General features: G+C 42.9%; 4 protein-coding genes across 5 annotated transcripts; 2 read left to right on the top strand and 2 right to left on the bottom strand.

Moving 5' to 3' along the window:
* The first annotated feature begins 20 nt into the window (after positions 1-20).
* LOC108112796 (uncharacterized protein CG5098) lies at positions 21-6124 on the top strand. 2 transcript variants are annotated; one of them, XM_017223082.2, is made up of 6 exons: positions 21-916; positions 975-1139; positions 1371-1567; positions 1627-2081; positions 2142-4714; positions 4777-6124. In XM_017223082.2, exons 1-6 carry the CDS (start codon positions 842-844, stop codon positions 5305-5307), a joined length of 3996 nt encoding a protein of 1331 aa, XP_017078571.1. In that variant the 5' UTR covers positions 21-841; the 3' UTR covers positions 5308-6124. The 2 variants fall into 2 exon arrangements, with proteins under 2 accessions (XP_017078571.1, XP_017078572.1); XM_017223083.2 differs by lacking the exon at positions 975-1139 and having other exon boundaries at positions 21-277.
* Positions 6125-6148: 24 nt separating this feature from the next.
* Positions 6149-13650, bottom strand: LOC108112797 (protein split ends). The gene is made up of 5 exons (XM_017223084.1): positions 13385-13650; positions 10107-10333; positions 9102-10039; positions 7373-8921; positions 6149-7318 (listed from the first exon to the last, which is right to left on the bottom strand). The coding sequence occupies exons 2-5, from the start codon at positions 10330-10332 to the stop codon at positions 6345-6347; spliced, it is 3687 nt and encodes a 1228-aa protein (XP_017078573.1). The 5' UTR covers position 10333; positions 13385-13650; the 3' UTR covers positions 6149-6344.
* A 1389-nt stretch (positions 13651-15039) lies between these two features.
* LOC108112375 lies at positions 15040-15865 on the top strand. Its single transcript, XM_017222205.1, has one exon. The coding sequence runs from the start codon at positions 15291-15293 to the stop codon at positions 15528-15530; it is 240 nt and encodes a 79-aa protein (XP_017077694.1). The 5' UTR covers positions 15040-15290; the 3' UTR covers positions 15531-15865.
* A 3664-nt stretch (positions 15866-19529) lies between these two features.
* LOC108112973 (maternal effect protein staufen) lies at positions 19530-27531 on the bottom strand. Its single transcript, XM_017223379.2, is given in 7 exon segments — positions 19530-21654; positions 21720-22141; positions 22204-22401; positions 22466-24170; positions 24172-24604; positions 26575-26803; positions 27299-27531. Coding segments are annotated over 6 exon segments (3123 nt in total). The 5' UTR covers positions 26757-26803; positions 27299-27531; the 3' UTR covers positions 19530-21471.
* Between the last annotated feature and the right edge of the window lie 371 nt (positions 27532-27902).

Below are 27902 nucleotides of genomic sequence, written 5' to 3'. Positions count from 1 at the left end.
GCATAAACATCGACCCTAGTCCCAACTCTAATAAATTACATTTTGTGTTAAACAATTGAAAATACACGTAAAAACACAACAACAACGTTGCGGCATTTGTAAAATAATATTTATTTAACTCTCCTCGTGCGTCGCGATGTGTTAGCCACAAAAACGGCGCCCACTTGCGCGTTTTGGATCCCGTTTTCGGATTTAGCTGCGCTGCGCGACCCAAAACAAGAAAAATTCGCATGCCGTTGCAACGAATTCGCAATGCGCTGCAGCTGAAAATTAAGAGGTACAACATTGTTTCCACGTCCTTGCAATTAATTTATGCACGGTGTCGTTGGGTTGATAAATAAAAATTGTTTTAACCAAACGCCACAAACAACTGGCAATGGAGCAAAAGCATAAAAACAATGTAATCAGGACGTTCGACAATGAGAAAGACCGCGTGCTTTTAGCGTAGAGTACAAAACAACGCGCTGTCATCTGTCCGATAGGTAGTGTTATCGGCTGCTGCCCTGTTATCGCGTTATCGCGCAAGGACCACGAGAGCGGCGAAAAACCTTTTGCCTTTTCCGAGTGGGTTGGTGTGTGGGTGGTGTGTGAAAAAAGTGCGTGCGGTCTTGTTTATGGGCGAAAAAAAGCAGCGGCTGTCCAGCCGGAGTTAGGTAGTTCTGAGCAGGATCCTACCCATCGAGATTAGGTTGCCTTTCCCATCCTGCTGGTCCGCTCCCCAACTTCCAGCTGTCGGTTTTTTATTAACATTCCGCATTAAAGCCGAAGGATTGCCTAGAGACGACGGCACATGAACCGGGTGATATATACGAGCGCCACGAGTTAGCCTCCGCCGAAAGAGATGGCCAACAACAATCATCCGCATCCTGGACATCTCAGTCAAGCGGCCCAGAACGCCTCCTGGAACCCGCTGCAAGTAAGTAGGACGAACAATTTTGACAAAAACGGAAAGTTGACGATTATATTTTCCGCAGATCCCGTCATACATACCCCGGCAGCCGCAGTTGGCTCACATGTCTAACGAGCGGCCCGGAATGGTGCGATCTCCGCTGGCCTGGCACGTTTCCGGAACCGTTTCCGCCCAGCCGCCGCCACCTCCCGATGCCATTTACAATTTCATGTCGGCTAATCACAAAAACGTAATTAGGCCAAAGCGAGAAACCAACGAGATAAAGCTGCTAGAAATCCTGATCCTAGTAGACCCCAAAAGCATGCTTGATTCTTTCGCCATTAGTCTGTAGACGCCTTCTTAAGCCTCGTTTAGTTGTATTGTTATTCTAGTTTGCTTTTTCTATCTACAGTTTCAGTCCTGTATTTGTTGTAGTCTATGCTAAGTAAAGTAAATAGTAATTTAATATTTGTATTCTTAGCTGGATCACCACCATCAGATGAATCCATTGTTGGCACCGCCTTACTCAGGAACTTTGCCATTTAACTCCATGGATCTGTCCTTGCAGTCCGCCCGCAGTGCGGCTCAGCCGCTACCCAAGCCACCGCCAAATCAGCAGCCACAGCAATCCCAGCCGCAGCAACAATCACTTATACATCCTCCCAATTATCCTCCAATGTAAGAACACTTATCTTATATAATTAATGCTTATATAAAACTAATTTTATTGAAAACAGTCAAAATCTCACAACCAATGCCACGCCCACCAGTGCACAGCTTCAACAACAACAACAACAGCAAGAACACCTGGCAGCCATGGCAGCTGCCCATGTTAGTTTATTGCACTCCAGCCGACAGAACCAGGGAGCCCCGTCAGGTAATCTCAGCAACGGAGGCGACTGCGAATCCTTGCTCCCGCCACCGCCACCAACAACTGCCTCTGGGAACAGCAATCACACTGGAAGCAACAGCAGTAGCAGCAATAGTGGGAGTAACAATCACATAACAAGCCCGCACTACATGCCAACTCGCGATGAGAACTTCAAACTGGCGCAATTGAAGCGTAGCTTTGATCACGAGCTGCTTTCTGGGAAGAATCTGCAAAAGGAAAAGGACTTTGGCTATCCAACTGCGGGATCAGCTAGCAAACTGCCCACGCACAATGTACAGCAGCAACATGCCAACAAGAAACGTAAGATAAACACTGCGTTTTTTAGAATAGTAACCATATTAATCTAATATTATTTTTTAGCCTCACCTCTGCGAAATTATCACCAACAGCAACAGCCGCCTTACAACTTAACCCCGAAATACAATGGACCACAAACGCCGCCAACGCCTCAATCTCCTCTGGCTGCGCCCCCTCATCAGATGCAATCACCCACAATAGATTACAATCAACTGCACCTGCACCATCAGCTCAATAGCTCAGGGGGAGGAAGCTACCAGCATCTGCAGCAGGATCAAACGCAATCACAAACACACCCCCAGCACTTACACTACCACAATCAGCATGCGACCAGCCAAACAGGTCCGCCTCCGCTCCTACCACCTCACTTGGCCACCGGACAGTTCCACGGACAACCACAGGACGCGGTTCAACAACAAACAGCTTCCTCAAGTCAACATCAGATGCATCATTCCCGAAACCCACAATTGACGAATCTCGATCTGGTAGTGAAGCATAAGCCTGATTCGGAAGAGCAGCCTGTTATAACTGATCTGTCGTATCGCAATTCAGAAGCTGATAAACCTGCAGCCAATCCGGTACCAGATGCCCCTGAGTCTCCCTACCTGACCACCTCAAACGAGGAGTCCCTGGAGTCGAACAGCAACAGCAGCAATAGTCGAAAGCGACGCAAACGAAAAGCTAGTATGGTCATGAGAGTTACCCCAAATGAAAACGCCCCAGAGGGGGGAATCAACAAATCACAGATCAAAAATCAACAACAGCCAGCGCACCATAACAACAGCTGCAGTCCCAAACTGTCACCCAAGAATGGAGATGCTGAGTTTCAACCTTTTAGTTTACAAAACCAGTCGCAAGAACATAGTGAAAAGCCGCCACAAGAAAACGGGCGAGGAGGATCACCGGCTCCGGCAGAAAACAGTAGCAACAGCAATAGTTCTACAATGTATCATGACAACGATAACCCCAAGACCAAGAAGCAGCGGCAGGCCCTGTTACAGCGAAACCTTACAGAACAGCACCGTATGCAGCAGGAGGATGAGCCTCCGAAGAAGCATACACCTCCCACAATGCCGCCACCTAGTCCGCAAAGCAATAGCAGCAGCAGTAGCTCAAGCAGCTCCAGTGCTAACACGCATAGCAGCCACAGTAGTCATGCCGTTAATGATAGAGAAAGAATTCAAAAACCTGAGATCAATAACAAGGCTACTACGGATACCCCTGCATCTCCTGCTCTAGTGGAACAAGGAAACATCGATGCTAAACCTGCGGTAAGTGTTCATGAGTGTGATGAGGAAGATGAACCAGCAGCAAAAAAAGAATCGCCTACGCATTCTGGTCCACCTCCCACTCCTGCTATTGCTGATCCGCCAGTGGCTGAATCCCCCAAGAAACCCTCACCCGCTGCCAACTCAGAGCCCTGTCCTTTTGGAGAAGTCGAAGATAAACTGGAGGAAATGTTTGCCGGAATCGAGGAGGAGACGGAAAGAATATGCAGCCCGGAAAAGCAAGCGGAGGAAACGGAAGAGATGGTAGCACACGATTTGACCGCCCAGCTGGCTCTGGACAGTGCTAGAACAGACGAGGCGCCAGCGGAAAAGGTTGAGACTTCAGTGCTAACAGTTTTGGCGCCAACCGCAGCACCTACACCCGAAATTCGACCGGTAGCCACCAAGGCAGCGATGAAGTCAACGCTACCAAGTCCTGTGCACAGTCCTACTCCTCAAGCTCGTTCCACGTCGACACCCTTGGCTGCAGCAGATGATGCTAAATCAGATACCCCTGTTCCACCTAAAACCCCCGCTTACAGGAGACCACCACCTCGTAGACTTTCCATGGGCATGGATGTCTCACTATTACGTTTTATGATCGACGATCCGCCTGCCAAGAAAACAGGCCGCAAGAAGAAAGTTATTCCACCCCTGGAGCTTGAAGATGATGACAAACCCAGCACCTCGGCAGCAGCTGCTGCGGCTCTGGCAGCTCGCCAACTAAGCGAAGCTGCTTCTGCTCCAAAGGGAAAAGCTGGCGGTGCAAAAAAGAAGAATGCTTTGGGTAAGGGCAAGAAAGGACCAGCAGGAAAAGGTAATGCAAAGAATGCTAAACAAAATGGGAAGAAGTCGGGCCGAAAACACGCGTTCACCACCGACGAGGATAGCACTCCAGCACCCACAAACGGAGGTGGTGCAGTTCCCGAGCTAAAGTTCAAATCTCCCTTCATTCTTATTAAACCGGACGGAAGCTTGAGCATAAAGAACACCCACAGTGCCGAGGACGTTAACGAGAAGCAGACAAAGGCTAAAAAGGCGCCGCACGAACGAAAAAACGTAAGAGGAATGCACAGTTCCACTCTGAGCAACCGCTACGATGCAGACACCACCGACTCCACTTGGATATGTGTGTTCTGCAAGCGGGGTCCCCATAAACTCGGCCTGGGTGATCTTTTCGGTCCTTATTTAGTGACCAGCGACTGCGAAGAGTATCGTGCGGCTGTGCAGGCACCCGGAGTTCAGGATATAGATGGTTTGTTTATTAACAAACGTAGACGCGAAGACATGGTAAAGCTGAATGAGAGGAATTTGCCCGTTGTGCCCGCCTCACTTGCCCATATTATGCAAGCACCTAAGATAAGCATGGTAAGATTAAAGTTAAAATAAGGCCTATTATATTGACTTTCACTAACCCATACTCTTTTTAGCATAAACGAAAGCGCAAACAGACGCACGACAGCTCGATATCCTACAGCGACGACCTAAATGAGTCTCGATCACAATGCTCATCTGTGGACCCGCTGGAGTGCAGTAACGAAACCAAGTACGTGGAAACCTTTCGCGGAATGGTGAAGACCTCGGAACACGGCTTTGAAGTTTGGTTGCACGAGGACTGTGCTGTGTGGAGCAACGACATTCAGCTAATTGGCGCCCATGTCAACGGTCTGGATGCAGCGGTTTGGGAAAGTACGAGGTACCAGTGCGTGCTTTGCCAGCAGACGGGGGCCAGTATATGCTGTTTCCAACGATGTTGTAAGGCTGCTGCTCATGTGCCGTGTGCGCGATCCGCCATGTGGAGCCTTAGCGAGGATAATCGGAAGGTATACTGCCAGCTGCATAGGGATGAACCTGATGTGGAACCCATAAAAACGGAGTCCTTAGCGCCGGTAGAAGCGTTAGTAGCTCCTGCTCCAGCTCCTGCACCACCACCCCCAATCAACATTCATTCGCTTCCCTGAGTACGCGTGCGCGTCCAGAAATGCCGCCTGGTCGCCAAGCGTTGAGCGTTAAGGCACGATCCCTCGACTCCGAATCCAAAACCCAACCGAATCCGCAGCTCGCTGCACCTTTTACTTAAGCTTTGTACATAAGTTTCCGACTGCCGTCGTACGTCGCCAGGAGGGCATTTCGTAATCCGTGAAGTGATTTTGTATAAATCCGCTGTACATTTTAAGGCTTGACGCACCGCACAGACGATATCAGAGCGTTTGCCACATTATAGTTAGGTTCCCTCGCTAAAACTTTAGTTATTTATGTTTAAGTCGATTCCTAAATTATTTCTTCGCATAGTCCCAAACCTTACATTAGTACCTTTTAGTTCTAAATAATTTTAAAGCCTCCACCCCATGTCTAAATACCCACCCATCTGCATCACATACGCCAATTGATAATTGATAATTCGGTTTAGTTGAATTCAGTCTGTTTGTATAATCAAATAGTCCATGCCATACCAATATCCGAGTAATCAATATAACTGAAGTAGCTATGGGAGATTCCAATTGATATATGCGATGTGAAGTTGCAGTAAAGTTACTTATAAATAGAAAATGTTTGACACCAAGTAAGCGAGAACATTCGAAGCCCAATTAAAAATGGAATATTGTAAAACAATATAATATGCATATAATAATATTAGTAATGTTAATTTAAGCGAAAAGTTAAAGCCAGCAAAATGAAACCTTGTATTGTATTTGTATTCAGTAAGGTCTGTACGTATTGCTGATAATTTTAAAACTTTAAAACGTATAAACAATAAAAACTTAATCTCACAAACAATAGGATGGGCTAACTCGTTCGGGGTTTTTGTAAATTTTTCGTTTTATTTATCAATAAATATGCAAAATTATACACACACATACATACGAACAGAGTATGATTTTTGAAACAAGTGATCTCTATAGTATAGTAATTGTCGACTTAGCTTAGGCATAAATAGTTTACTAATTTAGCTATAAGTTAAGGTTCTAGTCCTAGTTCGTTAATCTCGAAATCTCGTTCAGAAGCGTCGCAACCGCCGTCGTAGTTGTTGCGTGACATCGTTGGGTAGACGACCCACGCTGCTTTGGGGAACCTCGTAGGAAGTACGTCCGGCGTAGAAGGCTCGTTCCCGACTTTTGCCAGATCCAGAGAAGCTGCCCTTACCATTGCTATCTGTGAGTTGCAGCTGACTGGCCGACACATCACTGCGCTTCTGGGCCAATTGCAATCCAGGTATCAAGCCATTGCCCAGCGTGGGCAGCTGTACGTTCAGGTGATCTACATGCCGTCCAGCTATTACCGGTCCTTGGGCAATATTTCCAGTGGACACAGACACGGGCGGAGCCAAAGGTGGAAATTGAGGCAATTGTTGCTGCTGCTGCTGGTAGGGCACAAAAATATTGGGCGTCAGATATGGCTGTTGATTGGTGTGGATCGTGGAACGTTGATGTTGCGACTGGAAGTGCTGTTGCTGCTGTGGCTGCTGATACTGCTGGTAGATTGACTGCTGCTGAGGCTGTTGGTATTGCTGTGAGATAAAACTGAATTGTTGCTGCTGCACGGGTTGGCGTTGCTGTTGTACAGATTGAGGTTGCTGATACACAGTTTGGCGTTGCTGTTGCTGAACATGTTGCTGCTGTGCAGGTTGCTTTTGCACGCGTTGTTGCTGAATGGTCTGCTGCTGATAATGCTGCTGTTGTTGTTGCGGCACACGCTGTTGCTGTTGCACAGTTGCAGCAGGAGCAATATTATTGGTGGTTGCAGGACTCTGGCCAAACTTGTTGCTTAGGAAATCGTTAAGAGAAACATAGGAATTGCCTTGAGCATTTGTAACGGGTGCTTGAGTCGCCAAGTTTGAGATGATGTTGCTGGCGGAGTTGGGAGCAATACGCTGTCCTTCAGCACGAGCAATTACAATTCCAGGAATCTGAGACAGCTCAGGTAACTGAGAAGCTTGCTGGGGACGTGGCGGAACAGTCAGACTGGATATGGCTAAAATAGATTACATGTTGGATTACAAATCCATTAAAATCTCCTCCTCCTTACCTGGCGCTGCTGGCTTAACGTAGCTGCTGCTGACAGAGTGATGTTGCTGCTTGGCACTTTGATGTTGCTGCCGCTGCTGCTGTTGATTGGAACCCTGCGACTGGGCACTCTTGAAATTCTGCAAAACGGATTCGTCAACAATGGCACGGGTTAACTTATCGAAGGAAAGGAAAGAGGAAGCGGGAGAAAGACTGGATATGGTTTGGGGTTCAGAGGCATGCGCAGCGATATTGCTAGCCGTTTGTGTGGCATAAACGTGTGATGGTGGTGACTGCTGTATGATGGGTTTGCTGATCTGCGGTGTCTGAGTGTAGCTATAACCAGCATTATAGTTCGATGCAATAGCTGATATGTGTTGGTTGAGAGAGGAAAGCGAGGAAGTAGGGCGCAATGTTGTGGTCCTTGGTGTGGTTGTTCCTCGAGTTCTTTGCACTGGCGCCTGAGTCTTAAAGTTGGAGTAGCGACTCTTGCCGCGATTTATGGTGACTGTGGAACGGGGAGAAGTAGCCACAATATAGCTTCTAGGAGTGGTGGTGGTGCTGCTAGTGATTAAACCATTGGTGTTGCTGGCCGAGGCTCTTGTTGCTGGTGTGTACACTCGGTTGCCGCGTTGCACCTGGAACCGTTGCAGGTTGCTGTGCACGGTTTCCCAGTTGGCCTTACTTGGAGCAACCTTTGTTTCGCGATCAATGTCCCGGACCGTAAGCTTCTTATTTGGACCGGGTTCTACAGCACCACGTATTTGTTGGAATGATGAAATAGTTGTCGTGGTGGTCGGTGTTGTTGCGGTGCTTGGAATGGCCGTGGTTGCCCTGGTAGTGCTCCTGGTGGCTAGCGATAGTCTAGAAAGACGCAACCTACTAGCTGCCAGACGTTCCAGATAACTTTTAGTGGGTGAAGTTGTCTTTTGGGTGGTGGATGTTGTTGTGGTTCGCACGGTGGGCAAGGGACGTATGTGGGCACGCTTTAACATGGCTCCAGGACGATTCTTGCGATAACCACGAATACGTTCCTGGGTGCTACTAATTTCAGTTACAACTTCGGTGGAAGTGAGCATTACTGGGGTAATAGGACTAGTGGTTGTGGTACTGGTAACCTCTATTTCGTTCCTTTCCAACACCTTCTCTTCATTGTGGGAGGTGAGCTGTACACCTGCCAGCAGCAATTTGGCTGCCTCATTATTAACATCACTCTTTTCAGCATTTTCGGGACTCTGTTCAACTTCGACTATATCCTCACTTATGGGCAGACTGGCAGTGAGGGAAGCTGCTTGTCCAATGGACTCGATGGACGGGACTTCCCCGTTAGTCACCACTTCTGGTGGAGGAGCCAAAAAAGTAAGTGGTTCTGCAGCTGAGGTTGAGGTAACCTCAGGTGCCACTGTCGTGGTTACTTCCTCATCCACAGCGGGTGGTAAAGTGGGTGCTATCAGCAGTTGTTCTAAAGAATCAGTGGCTGATTCAGTGGTCGTAGATGTGGTACTTGTGGTTTTGGAAAACTTATGTTTGTGCTCGATGGATTTCTGATCTTCGGTGGGTATCTCATTGGGCTGTTATTGTGTATATGTGTGGTTTGTGGTTTTAAGTTGCGTATGTAAGCGATAATTGATAGAGTAGCAATATAGACAGAAAGATAGATAGATAGAGATACAAAAAGTTAAGATAGAATGACAATAATGAAATGGAAAGAAAGTTTCCAAAGTTAGTTTAAATCGACTACTAAAACTCACCGTAAATCTGACAGTGCTGGGCGTCTGTTTGGGTTTAATGTAGCCATAGCCCGAAGATGAGCTGCCCTTTCCATTCTCACCATGCATTGAGAATCCACGACTTAAGAATCGGAAAGGCTGCTTAACTTTCGGCGGAGCCATAGATTGATAGCCGGAAACGGAAGGATCCACATCGGTGGATACCTCATCCAGCAGGTTGTTTATATTCGAGACCAAATCAAGTTGCACGGCTTCGTCCTTGGTATTTCTTATGTGCTTCATATAATCGGGAGCAATTACCTCGCCGGATGACGATTCCGAATCGGTTAAGACCTCCAAACCAGCATTTACACGCTCGGCAAAGTTTTTCTGCTTTTGGTAGTGATATTCCCTGGGATATTCTGCCACGATATGGGCATTGGTGTGATCAAACTGAATACCAGGATCCGAAGAAAGTTCTCCCAAGCTATTCACATAGATACCCTCATCTTCACTGTCCTGAATCGGACTTTCTGCTTTCCCCGCATTCAGTGGCTCGCTTTTGACAGCTTCTCCACGTCCAACAACAGGAGATTCCTGGATATCATTCGGCTTAATAACAGCAGGTTGACTCAAAACACCGCTAGCTCCACTTAAATCCTTGCTGAGACTTTGATGAGGATTCTGAGACTGAGATTTGGTCTGCTGCAAAGCCTTTGAAATGGTTTTCATTGGGTACTCCATCATGTGACGCACTCGCTCCATCATCTCGTGGGTACTGCCTACGGTTTTCTCCTCATTCATTTCATAATACCTCTCGGAGTCATCGCAGTTCACGTTACGGTACCAATCGCACACAAAGTTCTTCTGGCTGAAGAGAGTTCCATTGGGACAGAGGAAACCAAATCCTTGAGGGGATCGGGCAGTGTGGGCGCAAATGCGGAAGGCTTGACAACGACTCTCCACATCTGCGTAATAACCTGTAATGGGATATGAAGTGTTATTTCAGTTTATGGAAAGGAAAGAGGTTAGCATAATGATACAAACCTTCATGTCTTCCTCTGCAAACAAAGCTCGTCTTGGGCGGGGCACTTAGAATGGGATAATCCAGACCCGGCTCGCCGGGAATCGTGTGCCTTAGGTCGTACTGCTGGTCCGTATACTCGCTAGACTTATCCGCATCTTCAAAGTGCTCTCGACTGCTGCTCTGCCCATTAACCACGCCTACCAGGAGGACGAGAGCCAACCACAGACAGGAGCTGGGTGGCCACATGCTGGAATATCAAAACGGAAATCATGCAAAATGGATTAATTGTGACATTCGTGAGCGGCGATTTGCGACACTTTATTCATTAGGCTGATTGATAAACCATGAATCGGGCCGAAACTCATTGATTCAAATGTGTGTTTTGGCCCATTTGCATACAAATGCGGCGGACAACGGAAACACGTAAGGGTCCAAGATTATTAGCATATAACATGTATTAGCGAGGCGTGTCCATAGCTCTCACGTAACCGAATCGAGCGGATGCTAACTGATTTATGTGAACCAAACAAATGCCTTTTACAGGTGGTCGGTGATTTTTTTGCAACACTGTCCGGATAATTTTGCGTGGGGTCAGCCGACAGATCGAGCCATTTATGGCCAAGTGTGTCCATCAAATGGCAATTAAATTCGATTGGGCTTATCTTTTGCATTCACAATAAAAGGAGGCAGCAGCTTAATGACCCTGAAATTCAAGCTTGATCTAGATGTTAAGCCTCTTGAACATTTAAAGATCGATATCGGATCGATATGAAGTGTTTATATAAGTTCTTTTCTTTACCATACCATAATCATTAATCACTTGGCATTGTTTAATTGATGGACAGCGATTATTAATCATACTCGGGCCTTATTAGAATGTGGCTAATACCGAATTAGCCAAAGCAAATCGAAACTAAACGCAAACAGAAATCAAGTATTCGCAGCGCTTCCAGTTAAACACTTGAGCAATCAATTCTCGATGGGTTTTGGATCGGTTGCTGAGGTCATTTGGTGCTATTATGTTTTCCGAATGATATGTGCTGACAGCGGACTCGGCTCTAGCTAGAGAAACATATAAATTTCATATTTCATGCAAATTAAAACGAAAGACTTAGGCAACGAACTCTCGACACGGTCCATCTTCACTTGTCTTCACCCTGAATGATTACCTCTAATTGCTCGCCATTGATTGTTGTGTAAGGAAGCAAAGCGTAAAGAAAACACTCCATGAGCTGTTCAATGAAAATATTCAGTGGCAATTGTTTGCGAATAAAAAATTTGTGATTTGGTTAGTGCAGCTGGAAGGCATAGGCATTCAAAGCGGGCGAAAATCAAACCCAACAGTGGATGCTTAAAATAAGTGCACAATTTAACGTTGACCATTGTTTGGGGGACAACACAATTCTTTAATTGTCTACCAATTTGCAATGATAACTCTATCGTTTATATAAGATTTGCTGATGATGTAACAATTGTATGAGCATAATTACAAGCATAATAATTGCATTGCCACCGTTGACATTCCCTGGCAGTCAATAACCTTCCCGTAAGTCAACAAACTGTAAGCTGGCCAGTTCTATAATGACTATCTAAGCGACATCTAATTGAATTTTAATGATCCCATCTTCAGCCAGAAGCTGAAGAAGCCGTTCAATTCACACACACACTCAATATGCAAATGTTGTTTTTGGGGGGAAAATGGAAAATGACCTCTCTTCATGAGATGTACTTATCGGCTGGGTCTGGACTGGCCGCCAGTCTCGTTACAAAGACCATTTACAATTCGACACTTTCAGGGTCATCTAATCAAGAGCAACGCACAAGATCCAAAAAAAAATGAAAAAAAAAAGAGTTCAGAAAAAACAACCGACAACGAGGAAGCATTCGTTGTAGAAAATGTTTTACTTCTCATTGTTTTCAATGATCCATCAAAACACCGAAATGCCAGACAAATGATGATTAAGATGAGAGCCCCGAACAAGAAGCCAAGAATAGGGAAGGAAAATTTCAGATAACAGACTTTGCATTGAAAATAATATAAAAGAGAATGGATAGACCCATCAAATGTGCTGCCTTAACAAAAAAAAATATATATTAGTTGCTGTAATTCAAATGCCTCGATCATTACTTTTTATGATCGCTGACTGAGTTTTGGTGCAAATTAATTGGCAGCACGTTTTCAAGCCGGGCTTGAATTGAACCATAAATCTTCAAACAGATATCACGAGAACGGGTTACCCCGGTCGGATATATTTAATTATAGCAAATCTCTAACTTTGACTCCATGGCGCCGACAAGCCCATGAGCGTTGGGTGTCATCCAACTGAATTGATGACTGCCCCAGGAATTCATGAGTGTTCGTATGTATTTATAGCAGGATCTAAATCTCCTCGGTTCTGTTCCGCCTGCCATGTCAATCCCATTTGGTTTCTTCTTCTCACGATCTTGCCCCACAGATCTGAAGAGCCCGCATCTTTTGGAATTTGCTCAGTTATGGGCAGATGACGTAAATCGAGTGCGTAAGACAAGAGATTGAGAGTAAGCCACTTCTGGCTGTCTCATCGATCTGGGGGTTCCGTGTTCTGCCGTTTGTATATCCGTTTAGCTATTTCGATTGAAGAAGTCGAGAAGTTTGCTATGTAAACATATCATATGCGGATTAGGAATCATTATATATCCATTTTTTATTAAACAAAAATAAGCTTCTTAGCGAGTAATGAGATTCTGAAAGATGCGAGCTAAAACATTCCAGATATGTAGGCCAAGTAAGTACTTAACTTTAAGCCAATGACAAAGAATGTAAAGAAATTCGAAACATTTTATCCTTTATATTGACATTACTAATATTGATGGACTAATGTAAAAATGGGGATTACTGTTTTAAAAACTATACTATTTTTTAACATATTCTATTTTCAATTTCTAATATTTAGTGAATTTTATCTGATTTTATTGAGGGAATTAAGGATATGGGAAAATACGTCTTGTAGACATTTTCGTACAAGTCCTTTTATAAATACAAAAACTGAAGAATATCTTTTGAGCTCATCATTTAAAATACAAAATCATATTTTCTTCCCAAGACTTGCCACCAACAACACCATTTGTTTCCACTCTAATTTATCAGAAGATCTAAATATTTTAAAGTTCAAAAATGAGCTTACTGCTCTTTAAGCTTTGTCGACTTAGTGGGTGTGTGTGACATTTGTCATACTCAGCTTTTTAATGAGTATATATTTATTGTTTGCGATCGGCAGATGATTATCTGTATTTGTTCTCCATGCAGTCACATTTTTACCTTATATATCTCCGAATAACAATTAAACTGGACCCAAAATTAATTGGATTTTTTTGTTTTGGTTTTTGGGAACTTTTTCGTTTCGTAGCACAGAAATACTTTTCGTTAATTAATTTCACAAAAACACACTAAAGCTGAAGCGGGGGCTAAAGCATTATCCTGTCAGTCGGGATCGAGATTATCCTTGAACGGACACCGGCTGCGGAACGGAAAAACAAGGCAAACTGAACCGTTCGAGGCGCGAACTTGAACTGAACTCGTACCATCCAAAGGTAATCGAAATATTTTGGCCAAAAAGAGTTCGGCCAGCAGCAGCAGCATCCAAAAAAAAAAACAGCAGCAGCGGCAGCCAGACATTCAGACCCCGAAATATGCGTCAAAGAAGAAGATACAAGCCCGACCAAAACCAAAACAGCAACAAAAGTCCAATCGATTGCGTATGATGATGGCGATGGCGATGGCGATGATGATAATGACGATGTGGCTGCTGGGAAACCGGTGACAACCTGCTGCTGCCGAAAATGTTGCCGCTGCCAGTCTGCATAACAGTATCAGTTGGAGTCCATAAAAAATAAAAAGTCACAAAAGAAAGAGCCCAGCAAAATGCTGTCAACTATCTTCCTTAAGGGCGTGTTCGAATGGGAAATTGAACAACAGTGGAAACTCTCTATAATGGCACAAATGTAATCAAACTATAGACCTTTACTGGGTCAATAGCGTAACATATATTCAAATGTGGTTAACCTTGAAAATGTATTATTGAAATGTAACAAACTAAATGTATTTGGAACTTGATTAATTAATGATTTATACAAACTAATCTAAAACTAATTCGATTTTAAGCTGCTCCATTTCATAATTGAATTGCTTTTACAAAACGAAAATCAAAACTAAATAATGACTTGCATATGTGAAATAAATTGAATTCTGCAGCAAAAGTATTTCAAAGAAATTCAAACGTTCTTCTTCAGAGCTTTTACTGTACTAACATTCAAAACGCTTTCGTTTTCATTTGGTTTCGGTTTTCACACGACCTGAAAAATGCGGCAAACCGTTTTGTAGCCAGATTCCTTCCACATGCCGCATAATTTACTCAATAAGTTCATGATCTAGCTTAGGTTAATGATGGATTGAGGGAGGGTATGTTAAGAAGGAAGAGGAGCTAGGCCTGACTTCCGCATATAAACCAAAGACCACGTTTGAGTATCGTGTGACCCAAATCTAAAATTTTAATTAAACAAAAGCTCGATCAATTAACATTAAGCGCTGCTAAACAGCTGCACTTGAGACGCGTTTTGTGGCTCGTTGGCTCTTTTTGGCCAAATGATTGATGGATGGCTATGGCGTTGGCGGTGTCATGTGAGCGTGGATCCGCACAGATCCGCAGATCCACGCATATCAAACGCCTTGGTGCGCGTTCTACAAATTGGAATTTGAGCGCCATCCAACAAGCGGACAAGCTGAAAAATTGTTTGCCACAATATCTGCCCCTGATCCGCTTAAATGTTTTTTTCACATGTTTTATTTTTTATTTTTTTTATTTTTCGCCGATAAACGTGTCGAACAAGTGGCCAAATATTTGCCATGACTGCACAGTGAAAAATATCAACAATGAAATTCTTAAATAGCTTCCATATTCAAGAAAAGTTTCAACAAAAAAAATTCTTTTAGGCTTTTCAGAATTTAAAATTGAAAATAGATGAACTCATTAAATGTTACATTATATCAATAATAGGAAAACATTTTTCCAGTGTAATCTGTATTAAGTTTACAAGTCCGATTACAGTCCACCAACTGTTGCAACATTGAGAAGTGGGTCAGCAACTTTCAGTGCCACATGATCATATGCATCCCTATAAAAAGTGCACTGATGATGCAACTGCAATCGAGTTGAACGCCAGTTGAAATGCATTCCGGAATTGCAGTCATCTTTATCTTTGCAGCTCTGATCGCTGCCACAATCGTGCCAACTCAAACTTTGGCCGTTCCCCTGGAAGATGACACTGTAGATAGACCAAATACCGATTATGCAGCCTTGTTTAAATCGTTTCTGGACATGGGAAATGCTCTCTTCGGAACTTGGACTCCAGCTGGAGCTATAGAGGAGTTCATTAGGAAACGAGAAGGACAGGGTCTTGGGTATTAGGAAATCCCATCCAACTACTGACCACTTTCCACAGATGCGTTGCATAAGCTTTGCATGCATCAATAAAGATTTTAAACATTCGCAACGGAAAGCCGAAGAAAGAGGGTTTTTAGGAGTGGTGGCTGTGTATGTTTTTTTGTGAGGGGTCAGAGACAACGTTTTAATTATGCACGCTTCAGTTTTTTGGCCATATCACCCAACATTACCAATCTGACTTGTTATTGGCTATTGGATATATGATATTTTGCTTAGGCTAATACCCTGCTTAAAGGGTCATTTACACGCATTTTATATTTTCAGCTTGATAATAAAATAGAAAAATCCTTAAAAATAAAGTCTAATAATCTCAAATATTGTTTATTAATTCTAATACTATGATAGAAAACCCACTAAAAGGTAAACTCTCTCAATACTTTTAGAGTATTTCCAAACTCGGCGCTTCTTCAATCTAATCCCCTTCACACTTCTTCAATATTTTATCTCTTCTAAGCCATTTGGCAGCGTGTTATCTCTAAACATGACATTTTATATGTTTTCTTTCATTGGCAAATTAGTTATTTTTTGACAAATCCGCTGAAACAAAGACAAAAAGTAAATAAATAGTTAAATAAAGCTGAATAAAAGCAGAGACGGGATTGCCTGCCAATCGGCATTGTCGGACATCGATCAATTTGACTAATCATATTTATTTATATTTCTACCGACGCACAATCCCCAAGACCCAGACTTTATTTATGCAAACTACCACCTACGAAAACAGCGTTGATCATTATGCAATGGACCAATAGAACTTATGGTACTTAGACAGTCAGTAGTGAGTGCGAAGCTAGCAATTGATCGAGTCGACGGATGATAAACGGCCAGCTGATTTGAATGGGTACAATCAAAATAATCGCCTGGCAAATTCTTTCAATTATTCGGCATAATAAATGAGGCAAACAATTTGTCTGCGGCTCGCTTCCAAGTGTTTCCTTTGTGCCGCTGACAAGTGTTTTCTTTCCATAAATTAAGTAATCCAATTGTTGCCCCAATCGCCCAGTCATTCATCTTGCCTCCACATTATATAGATTCAGTTATAGATTTCGATATTTTTTTTTCTTTTTTTTGATTCCACCTGCGGCCAATGCGGGCACAACGTTTTTTGGTTAAGCGTTAAAATCTTTACTTCCTGCACGTGTCATATAAAATTATTAAGTCTGCACATCATCATTTGGCCTGCCTTTAATTGTTGGTTATCGTGGGGCTGTCAAGAAAATATTTGCCGGCTGAAACTATTATTAAAACCGAATTTGCTAGCCCAATGGCCAAGAGCACGATATACTTGGCTAAGCCAATGGAAACTTCAGATTAAATGCTTCTATTTTCAATGGTCATCGCACGTGATATATCCCAATAAATCGACGTCCAAGAAGATATCTTTATTAATATAAAATGGGAATAACCGCTTGACCTGTAATTATGCTCGTTCGGGCTAAGATAAATGTGTTTGTTCTATAAAAAAAATGTGCTTAATAGATGATCGATTGGTTTTTGTTTTTGCTTTGGAAGTAACTTGTTCCTAAGCTCTTTCATTGGCAATAAATTTATACTAATACCCAATTTATTCCAAGAGACAAAAAGTGTAAATGATATATGGCAGAACGAAATCATATCAAAATCGATATTTAAGACTTGACAGTCAAATTTTTATAGAGGGACCCATTACTGATGCAGACGAACTATTAAACCCCCTATCAAAAATTCAAAGATATTAATTTGAATCCATAAAGTTGAGTTTAAAATTGTAATTTCTTTTCATCTGAAAAGCTAACCAATATTTCTATGTGCAGCCATTTGGATTTGGCCAGATGGAGTTATTCTCCAATAGACGACGTTAATTAAATGCAAATCCGATCGCATTAAATCTGCGGAGGAAGGCTTCCATCAAACCGAAAACCATCGATTCATTCATCGAGACTTTAATTTGATTACCAGCCGGCAGGTGGGGGGAAAAGCATTCATAGACAAATTTTCGAATCGCCAGAGCACGCAATCGCTGACCACCAAGCTAGTAACCACTGGGAGCATTGGAACAGTGGAACAGTGGTAATCATCATTAGTTGGCTCCAATCATTTGTTTTCCGCTTAAACAGTGGGCTTAGCATGCAAATAAGGCAAGTGGAGAAGCCATTCCCACAGAGAGTCCATGTGAAGGCGAAGACTGATGGGCGTTGCTTCTAAACGCATGTCAAACATCGCATTACTCAAAATGTTTCCAAAATTATTCGTATAAATCAAAATTAACACACGCACATACACACACACCTATGAGCTAATCGAATGCTGTGAACAGACAAGTTTCACTTTCATTTCAAGAAAAAAGTTCCCGAATATCGCTTTCAATTTATATAAATTAGGGTTTAGGGTTTTGAACTTTAAAATTGTGATGTAAGCAAAATGCCTGATTGGAGGAGGCAGGCATTTCTAAATCAAATTACTTGCATTGATTTGGTTAATTACTTCGGCCAAAAGTTTGTGTGTGAAGCTCCATTTCCGTAGCCGGGGGGAACAATTCCAAATAAAAACTTGAGACCCAACCAAAACCAAACCCAAAAAACTAAAAAATCAAAATAATCAAACGCCTATTACATCACATCAACAGATACTATATATGCAGATGAAGCCGAAGATGCCGGCAAACGGCGTCTGACAAACACATGTTAATTTCCACTCATCTCGGCGGTACGGGTATCTTGTTTCTACCTCAGCGTCCCCATTTCTTTCCACCGCTCATATTATTGATTTCTTTTGGCAAGCCAAATTTCATAATCACACGCTACTATTCCGTACCTCTGCCGGATTATTATCAGCGCCATAAATTAATCAGTGGCGAGAGGCACACAAAATTGCTCTCGCCCCTCCTCGTACTCTGTATATTGGATTCCCAAAAAATATATCCCCAAAGCCCTCCGAGAGAAATGCATATGCAAATGGTGGGGCAGTGAGATGGGCTTCGGAATCGCTTTGATTTTGCCGGAAAGCATTGGATTCGTTGGATCTGGCTGATGTGCAAGCAAGCATTAATTTAATTTTATGTTTTTATTATGCATTTGCCGGCCACACGTTTTTTTTTTTTGTATATATTTTTTTCTTTTTGTTTTAATCGCACGATTGCCACAAAAACTAGCCAAATGCCATCGGAGAAAGTGATGGAGCTGCACTAGGGCCTATCCCATCGGACACTTTATAAGATTGGATTAAATGGGGCAACGATATGGACAACTGAATATACTTAAACTTAAAGCTGAGATCTACTAATTATAGAATTTATAAGTTACAAGTTAACTTTTAAGTAACAAGAACATACAAGTTCAAAATTACTGTCGCCCAACCAATATAATCCTCTCAACATATTATCATCTTACAATATGTGCTATCTTTCTAAAGTATACGTTTCCAAGCTTAAAATATTATTAAAAAAATGTTAAATTCTTCTTAAATTTTGAATGGAAATCAATGTCTTTTATGATTTTTAGCCTAGACCATTTTGCATAAACATTTGTCATCGATTAGTCAGCCAGAGCTGTCGGCACATCATAATCTGATTTGGGCATTAAAAACGTTTACAGTTCGTGATTTTGGGATTGCGAAATGGTGTTTTTGTGTTTTTGCCAAATTAACAATCGTTTATGTATTTATAAGTTTATGGCCGCCTCTCACCCCTTTATTGCCAGCATTTTGATTGTGAATTTAGGAAATATAATTTTCCCTAATTTTTATGATATTTTATGTAACGGAGCTGTTTGGGGTTTCCTGATGGTATTACATATTATACCACCACCTGTCACAAATATTTTCAACGTAGGGTCGGGCAGGAAAGGTGGGACCATAAATTAATTTATGTTCAAATAAATCATAGTTTTTAATACCGATGGGATGTCAATAAAAAATATCGTTGGTGTTTATATGCAAATGAATGTATAAAATTGGTTTCCCCAAAAACTAAACAAACACACCGTGTTTCAACTTTATTTCACTTTTTATTCGTATAATTACATTTTACATAGTTTCATTAAGGGTTCTTTATGGTTTTTTTTTATGATATAACATGCTTAAGTGTCACATTACAGATAGACAAAACTTATTGAGTGTGTGGGGGGTAGGCTTAAGACTAATAAATGTGTTCTTCCATCTTGACTCGTATGCCTTTATTTGGTGTTAATGAACAGATTCTTCACGCTTTGTTGTTACTGCGAATACATCTCCCATTAAGATTAATAATTTCAATCAATTTTGTGAAGATTTTGCAAAAGCAGACACCGACTACTTTGCTCCCACAATAAATATAATGATTACGATTATTATGAATATCGTATCGTAATTGGGTCTGCAAAATCTTCTGACAAAATGAACAATTTGTGTGGCGCAAACAATGTGCACGATATCTGTGAGTCTTTTGTTATTATGGGAGTTACTGATAGCTGCCCTAATCTATACATTTAATACTGGGTTTGACTTCAATTTCAACGGTTACAGTTCGCTGGGGCTTAAGCTTAGGCTAGGGATCGCGATATTGCGAATTGCGAATCGCGAAGCAATCATGCACATTGTGGCCGACGCGATTGCTTAGACAAAATACATTTTACATAACGCAACTTAACGCTTAATCAACTGGTGCTGTTTTAGGGCAAAAGTATTTAAAAACTATTGTACTCGAAATTTCAAAGGATGTGTGTGACAGTTTGTAATGGTTGTGGGTGTGGTACATGACATAAACATAACTAACATAAAACGGATTCAAAAACGATCAAGAAATATGAGGACAAAACATGACAGATTAAACAACACGATTCATTATTCATAAGGATGTTCAGCTTTTAGCATGCACACTGGCCAAAAGCTGAACATTTACAAAAATGGCTTATTAAACATCCATAAATATAATTATAACGATTATGTAAATTGTATTTTATATTTGTAGGTCTCGACGCGTACGAACGAACGCCTTGTTACCATGTCCTGTCAATCTCCAAAATCCAGCAAACTTTGCGTTCAATTTTGCAAAACTCTTTGTCGTTTGTGAAATTGAATTATTTGCTGAAAGTTTGGGAAATCGACCATTCATGGGGTATACGATTCTTCGACATCCGCCGATGCTTATGCTTAACACTTAAATATAGTATACGTATATAATAGATTCATTATTCGACGAGTTTCATCAAGCATATGACCACAAGCGGTTAATGGTTGTCTTGCTTTGAAAAATAAATCAAAAATTTGTTTCCATTTTCATCTCTGACGGCCTGGTATATCCGCTGATATGGGATATCCTTCGAATTTTGTCCTGCACCGTTCGTGGTGCTCAGAAATTTTGTATTTATTTTTGAAAGCGATTGCCGCATGCAGCTAAGAGGTATCAATAGTCCTTTGTTCATCAATTCAATTCAAGTGGTTATTGAGCTTTCAACTTCAGCTTTAATCTTAAGTTTAGATACTGCAAACATTTGCATATGTTCATTCATGAATTTGTTGGTTTCTCATTAAGTCTAGTTATTGTTCATTTCTCGTTTTGGATTAACAATTATGCGGCTCTGTTAAGTGTTCGCCTCTGTTCAACTTCGGTTACAATCAGTTCGATTCAATTCTCAACAAATAAATAAAATAATAACACCAGTTTGCACAACTTGCACATAAATAAATAAATAGGTATTAACTAATAATTTGCTATTTCAAAAAGTACTGTTTTTTGCATTGCTTCTCTTACTTTTTTCACGTTTTTTTTTTTCTTCTTTTTTTGAATTTGCACACAGCTTGGTTTTTGGATTTTGTTAAGGTTTGCTTTGTGGACGGGTATTTCAATTGTTTTTTGTTTTTTTTTTTTTGTTTGCTTTTAACTTGCATATGTGCAACAACAAAAATTGCAGTTAATATGGGGTTTAAGGATTTTTCAACGGTTTACGCGTTATTTCATGGCATTGTTAAGGCCCAGTTTGCTGAGGATTTTCAAGGCATTACTTGCCGCATCGTTTTGCGACTCATCGGAACTCTTGCCAACGCCATGGCAGATCTGTGGTGGATTCGTGGAGAGTGTAACAATGGTCAGGAACTCTTTGTGATTGCCCTTGGGGTAGTCAGAGAAGTTGACCTGCAATAAAATTATACTTAGAGTCTTGGGAAATCTTTTTTAATTTTTCTTTTTCTATAGCTTACCTCAAAGTCTAGGAGTTTACTGAGATACAAAAGCTGCTCTTTCATGTGCACTCCAGCACTTTGTGTTGTGTTGCTTGTGCTGTTGTTGCTGCTTTCTGTGCTGCTGTTGCTGTTGACGGTATTGCTGCCACTACTGCTTCTGCTATCGGCAGGGTTGCTATTGCTATTGTCTGTGTTGCCACCTACATTGCTGCTGTTGCTGCTTACACCACTTGTATTGCTGCCGGTGGAAGTATTAAGAGCACTTTCACTGGCCACCTCTGTAGCTTGGGAATCACCACTGCTGGTGTTGCTAGTATCGCCAGAGCTGCCATTGGTAGTGTTATTCTCCTCAGCTGCGACTATTACCGCCTTAGAGGTCTCATCTTCTTTAGTATCCACATTAGCTTTCACAACTACTACTTGATCTCTCTTTTTTGCTGCTGTAATTGTTAAAAACTATTAGCTTATATTGTGTTTAATATTAAAAGTGATTTAAGCTTACGTTTTTTGTTCTGGCGCAGTATTAAAATACCTGGCATTGGACCGACTGGCGTTGATACCATGGGCACTTCACTTTCTGCAGTTGCCTCCACTGCGGGCGCTGTAACAGCAGACATTGTTGCTGAAGTGCTGCTTTCTTCCGATGACTGTGTTTCGTTGCTTGGGTTGAATTCAACTGCTTCCAGCAATTCGAAAAGAGCTAAATATAAAATTTGGGTTTATTAAGGGTTTGCAGAACTTTTTGTTTAGCATTTTTAACTTACCCTGGGCCGCATTTCGTTTAGCTAGTTTCTTGCTATTGCCTGTACCACGGGCCGTGCTCCCACTAGCGGAAACCTCCATGACGAACTCCCGCCGCCGAGCGGTTTCGTTGCCATTCTTGGCTATCAGTTCGAAGATTGGCTCCTTCTCCTTGCGCGTCTGCTGTAGTTGAATTAATTTTGTAATAGGGTTATCCGCATCGTCCAGGTCTACCATCTTTTCCTTAGGCGGATTGAGACGCTTGCGTCTCTCCGGTTTTCCCATTTGCGCCGGACCTTCAATGCCCGGCACAACCGAACCTTCTCTTGTTGAGGCTCCATTTTTGCCGGGAGTCTTCACCTTAATCCTCTTTAGAGGTGTCTGCTTCGTGGGTGTAAGGGGCGGCAGTTTCTGCAACTCGGTGAGCATTTTTTCCGCAGCCCGTTTCTTCGAAACCTTCTTCCCATTGCCTTCACCCTCAGTGACAATAGAGCCCACAATGCAGGCCGTAATGAAGTTCTTCATGTGCGCTGGTCCCTCCTCGCGTAACACCTTAAAATGCACGGTCATGTTGCGCTTGATCCCGATCTCATGCACCTGTGAGATGGGCGACTTTTTGTCGCCCTCGTCTATCGAGTCCTCAAGTGCCTCATCGGATGCGGAAATAGCTTGTGTCTTGAGGACTTGCAATGCTCTGGCTGCCGCATCATGTTTGGCCTGTTGCAGTGTTCGCCCGACGCCCACAAACTTTTGTTTGCCTACAAACAAGGTAATTTTGCTGGGAGGCGTAGGTACAGGTGGAAATGGACCATTCGGTCCGTGATGCACATGACCACCAAGTGGCGGAGGAATCGCAAAGCGTGATATGAACTTCGGGGGAAAGGGTCGCTGTCCAGAACCATGATAGAAATGCGGATGCATTGGCGGCGATGGGATGGGCACGAAACCATTGCCAAGCCTCTGTCGCATACCGTAAGGAGGTGGTGGGGGTTGTTGCGGCATACCCGGCCCGGGTGCTGTTAGTAAATGAGCTCCTGCAAACTCTGGCGGCACCATGGAATCCGAGGGAGGTATCTGAGTTGGGTCCAGCAGATAAAAAGTACGCTGACCCAACTTCATGGCTAGGGCATTTAACTCCACAGTCGGGGTAATATGGGTGCGCAACGGTCCGTCATCGCTGCGCCGGATCTTAGGCGGTGGATGCTTGTACGTTGTATCCTCGATGGCCTTGCTGGCAGCCAAATGCTGTGCCTTCTTGATCTTGAAACCATCCGCTGAGTACTCCTCATCGCCCAGCATCAGAGTCACCGTGAATGTCTTGCAGTGGGCCGGGCCTCTTTCTCCAGTCAATCGATATTGATGACTGATCTTGTTGTACCTGGCCAACTCATTGACCAGGCACATTGGAGTCTTATCCTTGCCGCCACCACGTCCTGAGCTCATCGTGTCCTCATTGGGGAGTGTCCCAGATGCATCAATATGCTCCGTGCTACTGCAGTCGTCCGCTAAAGAAACTGGCTCCTCTGCTGACTCCTGTTCCTGAGATGCGTTCTCTTGGTTTGCAGGATCGCTTGCTTTGACTGTATTGTTGGTAGTGTTGCTGGAGTTATTGGTGGTGGCGGTTGTGGTAGACACTTGCGGTTCGGCCACTGAGTTCACCTCTTGCACCAATGCTGGAACAACGACCTTTTGATTCCTATACGTATTCTGCAGTATGGCCTTTGGGGTAATAGTTGTTAGCATTGTTATTGCTACCGGTGTTACTGTTGGCATTGTTGGCATATTGGTTATATTTTGAGGGCTTCGCCTGGCTCATGTAATAGTGGGGCGGTGGAGCGGCATAGCTGCCCAGATGGGCGGCCATGTGGTGCGACGGATGCGGAGGCAGTTGGTTGTAGGCAAGGGCAGCCGGATTTCCAGCAAGAGGATTGAAACCCTGGGGCGGCGGTCCAGGAGGCTGGTTACCAAGGATGCCGTTACTGCCGCTCAAGTGCTGGTGCTGTTGGCGGATCTTCTGCATCTGGTTGTTGTTGCTGGAGATATTGTTGCTGCTGTTGCTGTTGATGTTGCCGTGATGATAGGCAGCCCCAGCCGCAGCGACAGCGGTGGCTTGATTCGATGGCGTCTGCTGCTGCTGAGCGTGGAGATGGTGATGATTCAGACTGCAAAACGAAGGAGAGAGCACTCAAATTGGTTAATCGATGGCCACAAGTAAAAGCTCCCGGGGCGGATGCGCTGGCTTCTGCGGTTATATCAGCAAACAATACACGCCAAGAGGATTATAGAGGCCATCGAGACAAAAGTGTACATCGACTGGCGCACGGAAAAAACAAAAACACCAATGAGCCGAGGTCCTAGAAGATTCTTTCTCCTCCCCTTCGCCATGTATGTTGTTGTTCCTGCGGAATCGCAGACAACAGCGGCAATGCTGAACAATAGGCAAAATCCTAACAAAGCACAAAAGCCGCATTCTCTTACGCATCGTGTCATTTTTCGCCAACTGTCAGTTTCAATTGAGACGCACCTACTGCGACACCCTGCTCCTGCTCCTACCCTTCTCCTCAATCCCACTCCCCTCCCAATCGAGGGTAGGACAGCACTCAAACGCATTTACCTACAGCCTAGCATATTTCACAAGACGAAGAAATATTTTCGGCAATTTATAATCGCTAAATCAGTACGGGAACAAGCCTTCAAATTAACATTGATATGGGCAATTTGTGATTAGGATCAGTTGATATGCGATAAAAATGTCCTAGGTAAGAAGGTAAAGCTAATTAATTGAATCACGTCTTTTTGTTGGCGGGCACTATCTTCCAATAGCAATTGTTTATAATCTTTTAAGTCTTTCAACTCCCTCCAGTAAGATTTGCTTGTCTTTATCTTTTGTGTTACATTACATTTCCCTTCTTTTATCTTACTTAAGCGACGGTAAGAAGGAAAGTTAACTATTAAACGGTAAAGACACTACATATTACTTCTCACTAATAACTTGAATTTTTTCACCACTCACTTTCAAATTCTTAAGATAAAAAGATTAAATTTATTATTTTAAAGAGATAATCATTGAAAGATATACGAGTTCCCATCTCAAAAAGTTCACTGTATCTCTATGCGATATTGAATCCTAATTTCATTTCTTTGGCTACAATCTTTTTGCATATTTCACCTCTCACTTCGCACTGATGAAACTGTTTCATGATCGTTGGGAAATCGTACGCAAAAGTACGTTAGAATCTCCGATTGACAGTGAACTTCAAGTTTTTTTCCAACCGCCGGTATGTTCTTGTGCGACCCGATCCGAGCGGTAGGCAAAACGCAACTGATGGCGGAACTGGATGAGAAGTTCAGTGAGAGTTTTGGAAAAACATATGATCGAAGACAATACGAGGAGCCTGAAGTTATAGAGGCCGAGCCGAAGGATCCTCGCGAACGTCAAGGATAATTGCAGCGCAGTCGGCAGGGCAAACCCGTTATCATCAAGCGGAAGTCATGCTGAGCGCGAAAGAACAAAGAGCCACTGAAATTATAATTTATGAGTTGAGAAAATGGGATGATGAGTCTCACACCGATTGTCAGTGACAGGAATTAACATAATTGCCGCAACGCATAAAGCCCAGACAAGCTGGCTGGAACCTCTCTGAGATCCAACTGAGCCAAGAAGCTGCCTTTTTTTTTGCTTGAGATCCAACTCAAACAAGTTGTGGGTATCCCTTTGGCGAGATCCAACTACGCAAAGGAAAAGTTATTTCTTTTCTGGAATCCTATTTCCTAGAAAGTTTTTTATGAGATTCAATGATCAAAGTTTAAGAAATACCCTCCCATACTAATAACATATCTCCTTTCACTTTCAACTGATAGAAATCTTCAGAAATAACTTCTGAACAGAATAAAATGTATATATTTTACGACGATATGTAAGTTCTTATAAACGTAGGAGAGTGACCTTTTTCAGGTAAACCCTTTCTTTTACACTGGGTTTCAAGTGACACAAGGGGATGTTTGAGGAAATCTTTATGGATCGGGTAGGCGTATCCTTTTCCTATGATCCATTCCCTTTTGAATGGTGAATAAACCTTTAGCTGCTCATTGAACCCCAAAAATTTAATTATCCCTGACACCGATTCCTTACCGTGCATGTAGATGGTCGCGATGTGGAGGCTGCTGAGGGGGCTGTTGCTGCTGCAAGCTAGGGCCCAGGTGCTGCTCCATCCCGGGATGGAGGTGCATGTGGGCATGGCTATGACTGTGGCTGTGATGGTGGGCCGCTCGAATGTGAGGCGCTGGCCGGGCGGCATGAACGTTGTGTTGCATTTTAGGAGCTGTAACCTTTACGACTCCCGATTAACCAGCGACCGCAGCTGCAAGGATAGAAGAAGAAACCAGAATGAGACAGGCATTCACATATGTATACAATGTTTTCCTTGGCCGCACAAAGGGCCTGGAGGTGTTTCTTTGTGCCGCGATTGTGAGTAAACAAGTTGCAACTGCATGCAGCGCATGTAAATGCAAAATGCAAATGGTGTATATAGAATTGCGACTGAAGCGACGACAACGGCCTAAATCAAATTGTGACAGGCAGCGGGTAGAAGGGTTCGTTTAGTTGATGCGATGCCAACCAACCAACCACTCCTTGTTGCACTTTTCTGGTTCTTACGGTCGACATCGTCTTCGTTGTTGGGTTGTTTTATGTTTTCTGTTTTGGTGAAATCTGATAAAATGCAGCTGCAGTGTGCAATTCAGGTTCCGTGCATTGCAGGGGGTTCAAGGACCCAGATCCACGGATTCCATTCCCTATCATTCCGTAACCCCATTTCGAAACGAGAATGGCATAACGATCTGCGGTCGCAACTCACCTTCGTCCGTTCCCAAAAAGATTTTCGTACGCAAATGTCACGCGAAAATCACAACAACTAAAAGCAAGAACTCCGTTCGATCGGCGAACACATGTACACATCCATGCAGGATGGCCTCGATCGAGTGCGCAACTTAAAAAACACTTTATAACTACTTTAACACTTAAATTAAATTGATAAACCTATTTTGCACTGTGGCTGCGGATGAAACTCGGAAAATAATGGCTTGTGGGTGAGCGGGAAGCGGGGTGGGTTGCGTGCGACGGCAAGAATAGCCAGGGTTGCACATTAATCGGTCTGGTATTTTTCCTATCGGAATCGATATTCGATAACTTGGAGGCCGTTTTCATACATTGCTTAACTTTTGCTATATTTCTTTTTGGTAAATGCCACCTGCTTATTGTTAGTTGTTAAATTCGATTTTTTTAATTTTCAGAACATTTAACCTTTATCAGTGAAGTCGCGCTAAAAAAAATATTGGAGTCCCCCTATTGTTCTCACGCTAATGCAGGAGTAGTTTTAGTATTTTATGGTATTTTAATATGAATATTTTTGGGCGCCAATGGTTGGGTCACAATATACATGTGTGAATTATAAATTTAAT

The sequence above is a fragment of the Drosophila eugracilis genome, unplaced genomic scaffold (assembly GCF_018153835.1).
Source record: "Drosophila eugracilis isolate 14026-0451.02 unplaced genomic scaffold, ASM1815383v1 contig_90, whole genome shotgun sequence".
Taxonomy (NCBI): Eukaryota; Metazoa; Arthropoda; class Insecta; order Diptera; family Drosophilidae; genus Drosophila; species Drosophila eugracilis.
This window is presented reverse-complemented; position numbering and strand designations above follow the sequence as displayed.

Coding starts and splice junctions, on each gene's coding strand:
- LOC108112796 (XM_017223082.2), top strand. CDS start 842: ATGGCCAACAACAATCATCCGCATCCTGGACATCTCAGTCAAGCGGCC. Junction 2,082..2,141: donor GCAACATGCCAACAAGAAAC/GTAAGATAAACA, acceptor ATTATTTTTTAG/CCTCACCTCTGCGAAATTAT. Junction 4,715..4,776: donor AAGCACCTAAGATAAGCATG/GTAAGATTAAAG, acceptor TACTCTTTTTAG/CATAAACGAAAGCGCAAACA.
- LOC108112797 (XM_017223084.1), bottom strand. CDS start 10,332: ATGTGGCCACCCAGCTCCTGTCTGTGGTTGGCTCTCGTCCTCCTGGTA. Junction 8,922..9,101: donor CCAGCACTGTCAGATTTACG/GTGAGTTTTAGT, acceptor ACACAATAACAG/CCCAATGAGATACCCACCGA. Junction 7,319..7,372: donor CGTTAAGCCAGCAGCGCCAG/GTAAGGAGGAGG, acceptor AATCTATTTTAG/CCATATCCAGTCTGACTGTT.
- LOC108112375 (XM_017222205.1), top strand. CDS start 15,291: ATGCATTCCGGAATTGCAGTCATCTTTATCTTTGCAGCTCTGATCGCT.